This window comes from Lipotes vexillifer, unplaced genomic scaffold, assembly GCF_000442215.2.
Source record: "Lipotes vexillifer unplaced genomic scaffold, Lipotes_vexillifer_v1.1 scaffold395, whole genome shotgun sequence".
In the NCBI taxonomy this organism is placed as follows: Eukaryota; Metazoa; Chordata; class Mammalia; order Artiodactyla; family Lipotidae; genus Lipotes; species Lipotes vexillifer.
Genome location: NW_006797390.1, coordinates 6641539 through 6645655, shown reverse-complemented (window position 1 = coordinate 6645655; position 4117 = coordinate 6641539). Strand labels below are relative to the sequence as shown.

The window sequence follows — 4117 nt, the reverse complement described above, 5'->3', positions numbered from 1 at the left end:
AAAGGGTTCTGAAGAACCTAGGGGCAGGACAGGAATAAAGACGCAGACGCAGAGAATGGACTTGAGGACATGGGGAGGGGGAAGGGGAAGCTGGGATGAAGTGAGAGAGTGGCGTGGACATATATACACTACCAAACGTAAAACAGATAGCTAGTGGGAAGCAGCCGCATAGCACAGGGAGATCAGCTCGCTGCTTTGTGACCCCCTAGAGGGGTGGGATAGGGAGGGTGGGAGGGAGGGAGACACAAGAGGGAAGAGATATGGGAACATATGTATATGTATAACTGATTCACTTTGTTATAAAGCAGAAACTAACACATCATTGTAAAGCAATTGTACTCCAATATAGATGTTAAAAAAATAAAAATTATTTAAGGAAAAAATAAAAAGATAAAAAAATAAAAATTGTTGAATGATGGATTAAAGGGTATATACAAAGGGCAACCATGAAGAACAAACCCAGGCCACACAAATGGGTCAAATCAATTTGATTGCTGGAGAGGTATTTAAAATTCACAACTAACTCATTTTATTTGCTATTAATTTATAGTCTAATAAAACAATCTTGTTAAAAATGCTGTGTTCTTTTCATACTGTTGGGATACCTCTTTAAAGTTCAAGTGGCTTTCCAAACTGAGACCTCTTCATTATTTCCTGAATACTTACTCAATACCTACTAAGGGCACAGTACTAAACCCAGGGCTGACAGGGTACAGAGTGAGCCAGAGGAGTCTGCCCTCAAGGAAATTTCACAGACAGGGGCGAGGGAGGTGCGGGGGGAAGATCCCAGGTAGAAAGGGAGCTCCAAATTATATAGAATCACACTAAGTGAGTACTAATACCAGAACTTGGAAATTCTACTCCACAGGCCGCTTGATTTCCCTTAGAAATTCCCTGCACCAGCTCTGACTGCCCTAGTGAGTGACGGGACAGTTCACCTTAGCCTGACTCTGCTCCAGGTGACGATTCTCCTTCTCCTCTGCCTCTTGCTTGATGCTGCAGGAGCCCAGCCCATCGGAGGTCATCTTTCCAAGCCACTGGATGTTTGTCAAGCTGTTGTCTAGCGTGCAGCCGGCTGCCTCGCCGCCAGCTACAGGGGAAAAAAACCCAAGACGCCGCTTAGCTGCCTGATCCCGAGCCCAGCAGGCCCGGTGAAGTTGGCAGTTAGGGATCACCTCTGCCCTTAGGGACAGGGAACACGTGCTGACTCTACTGTGGCCTCTCAGGTACTCTGCCCCATTAGGATTTCGGGAGAAATTCAGGAGCACGGTTCAAGCTGCATTTCAGTCTGAGCCACACTGAGCCTTAGAGCTCAATCAACCTTATAAAAGCATGACTGAGCATCTCAACAAAGAAAGTCACTTTTCCTCCTCATGCTTTCTCCTTCATTAGACGGAGAAAGATTCCTATTTCCTCATGTGGTCAGTGCAGGGGATAACTAGAAACGATAAACAAATCCTTTTCCAATGTAAAGAAGGGAGTAGAAATGCTAAATTACATTGCAACCCCTTTGACAGTGCCCAAAGGATCCGGGTCAAAGTTTTAGGATGAAGAAAGGCAAGACTTTCCCCCGGTTCGGGCAGACGCCTGTGTGTCCTAAGCATCAATGTGGCGGACTGCAGTCCTCACCACCAGAGAGGGAAGGCTAGCTCCTCAGCCCTTTGCCTTACAGACCACATACCACAGTTCTCCCATCTCTGCCCGGGAAGGGCTCCAGGTGGTCTAGGAAGATTCACATCCTTGGATGCAGACTTTGGTCCCAGGGTCTCGGTGATCACTTCTGTCCTCTTGGGATCATTGCTGGCTTGGGCTTGAGGCTGGGGTCCTGGCGGGCGAGTGGGGGCTCCGCCGCAGCTGATGAGGATGAATTTATTGGGCCCACTGCTGCCACTCTCCTTTCCTTTGGCAGTCAGCGCTGTGATGATGCTCTGGACATTGGCATTCTTGGGGACGGCCACCACTTGCGTGTTGGGCATGGTCGGGTGGTTAATCATCTTGATCCCGGCTGGAAACTTGCAGGGGTTGGACTCTGCCACCTCCTTGGAGGCCTGCTGTTGAGCAGGCTCTTGTTGGGCAGGGGGCCTCTTAGGCTCCTCTTCTGATGTGTCACCTGGGGCATTCTGAACAGGAAGGGGCAGCCTCCGTCTTTTGAGAATCAGTGGCCGACGGGGGCTGGTTTTCATTATGAATCTGTGCTTTCACTCTCCATTGAGAATGACAAGCATGGACCCTGGAAAGTGCAAGGGGCAGCAGGAGGTCAGAGGTTTATTAGGCTGAGAAGGAGGTTCTGTTACGGAGGGGGCTTCCTCATCCCATGACCAGGAGCACGAGCCCACAGGCCCAGGTGAATACTCCTTGGGGCTTTGTAAAGACCACAGACAATAAGGAGATGAGTTCTACCGACAAAAGTTAAAACTGAAGCAAACAGAAGAAATTCAAAGGGGGAAAGTGGGATTAGGTTGGCTGTAGGTCAACATAGTCAAAGCTCTAGGAGCTTAAGAATGTTTTGGGAATTCCCTGGCGGTCCAGTGGTTAGGACTTGGTGCTTTCACTGCCGAGGGTGAGGGTTCAATCCCTGGTCAGGGAACTAAGACGCCACAAGCCACGCGGTGTGGCCAAAAAAGAATGTTTAGCTACAGAAATAAATAGGGAAGCTACAAAAATGTGGAAATGTCTCTTATTTCCTACTGTAACACAGATCCCTTGCAGTGACTATTGGGACGGGAATGCTGGAATAGGACATCCTGACAAGACTCTGATCCCATAATCCATTCTAGCATAGACCACATATTTTTTACACCATCTTACTTTATAAATTAAAGGATCTGAGCCCACAAAATCAGAGGAAAAAGGCAGATTATACCATTATTGTCACACCACTGAAGAAATCATCTTCCAGCTCACAAGACCTCAGATAAGAGGGAAACTGCTCTACTCAAGGCCCAGGGTAACGCTAAGGGGTGACATCATTTCACAGGCTATTATCCTTGCCCTTCTTAAAAAAAAAAAACACACACACATTTTTCTTTTACAATTTGCAAACTATTTATATAGTGACATTTTAGTACTTGCATGTGCTTATTCATATTTTGACTTTCTAAGCATGTGACTGTATCGCTTAATTTCTCTTCCAGAACCAAGACTGTTATCCCTGTCTCCTGACTAACAGACTGTGCTATCTTCAGTGTGCTAAGGTGGTTTTGTAGCGTTAAGGAAAACTGTTTTATCTTTTAAAAATTGTGTTTTTTTATTTTAACAGATCTGTGGAATACTCTACCATTGTGTAAAGTTGTGAAATTCTACTGAGAGGTACTCTGAGGGACAGAGGAATGGGCTGTCCCTTTTTTAGGATATCTGCCTTCTCCCTATTTGACTGCCACACTCGCCTGACATTTGCCATCGGCTTAGAATCCACAGACCCTCTCCACTCTGCCCCCTTTTCCTGTATATCTAGGTTTCCTCTACCTTCAAATCTCAGTTTTACTTCCACCTCCTATCTCTTCCGGCCTCCCTCCCTCCACCCATCAATCAGTAGATACTAGTATTCGCTCCCCACCCGCAAAAGATAACTTCCTGGTCTAAAGCTTAATTTTCCCTTCTACTCTGACCAGCCTCTTGCTACCACTGCCAACACTTTCTAGCCCGGAGACTTCCGGAGCAGCTCCCGGGACTCACCCACATCCAGACCAGGGCTAGGCTGCGAGGGTCTCCGGAACCCGGAGGAGGGTCCTGGGAAAGGACGGAGTGGAGGCCTAGAGGTGAGAGCAACGGGGTTCAGGGGAGTGTGCGAGCAGGTCGGCCTTGGCTCCCAGCGCAGTAAGCTCAGAGGGACCCCAGCCGCCGTCTGCCGGAGCAAGCGGGCCGCCCCTCCTCCCGGGGGAAGGCCGGGGGCGTTCAGCGGGAGAGGTGAGGAGGGCCGGGAGGCGGGATGCAGCAGCGCCGCGCACCGTCGCCAGCCCCATCCGGAGCCAGCCCTCCGCGCACTCCCGGCCCCGGCCTCTCGCACGCCGCCCACTCACCTCGCTTGCACCGCCGGACACGCCGGCTCCGGGCGGCTCCGCGCTGCTCCCACCGGCAGGCCGGGCAGCGACCCCGGCTGCGGGGCGGGGAATCCCGG

The 4117-nt window shown here is 49.9% G+C and overlaps 1 protein-coding gene across 3 annotated transcripts in view; it reads right to left on the bottom strand.

Annotated features, from left to right (window-relative positions):
- Window positions 1–2183, bottom strand: part of FOXM1 (forkhead box M1) — an 11004-nt gene extending 8821 nt beyond the window's left edge. For 2 of the 3 annotated variants that reach the window (XM_007469456.1, XM_007469457.1), the window contains exons 1-2: window positions 1682–2183; window positions 939–1090 (exon numbers count right to left, since the gene is read on the bottom strand). In XM_007469456.1, the coding sequence (XP_007469518.1) occupies window positions 939–1090; window positions 1682–2183 (654 nt within the window). The remainder of the gene's footprint in view (window positions 1–938; window positions 1091–1681) is intronic. The other variant, XM_007469458.1, reaches the window with a different exon arrangement.
- Between the last annotated feature and the right edge of the window lie 1934 nt (window positions 2184–4117).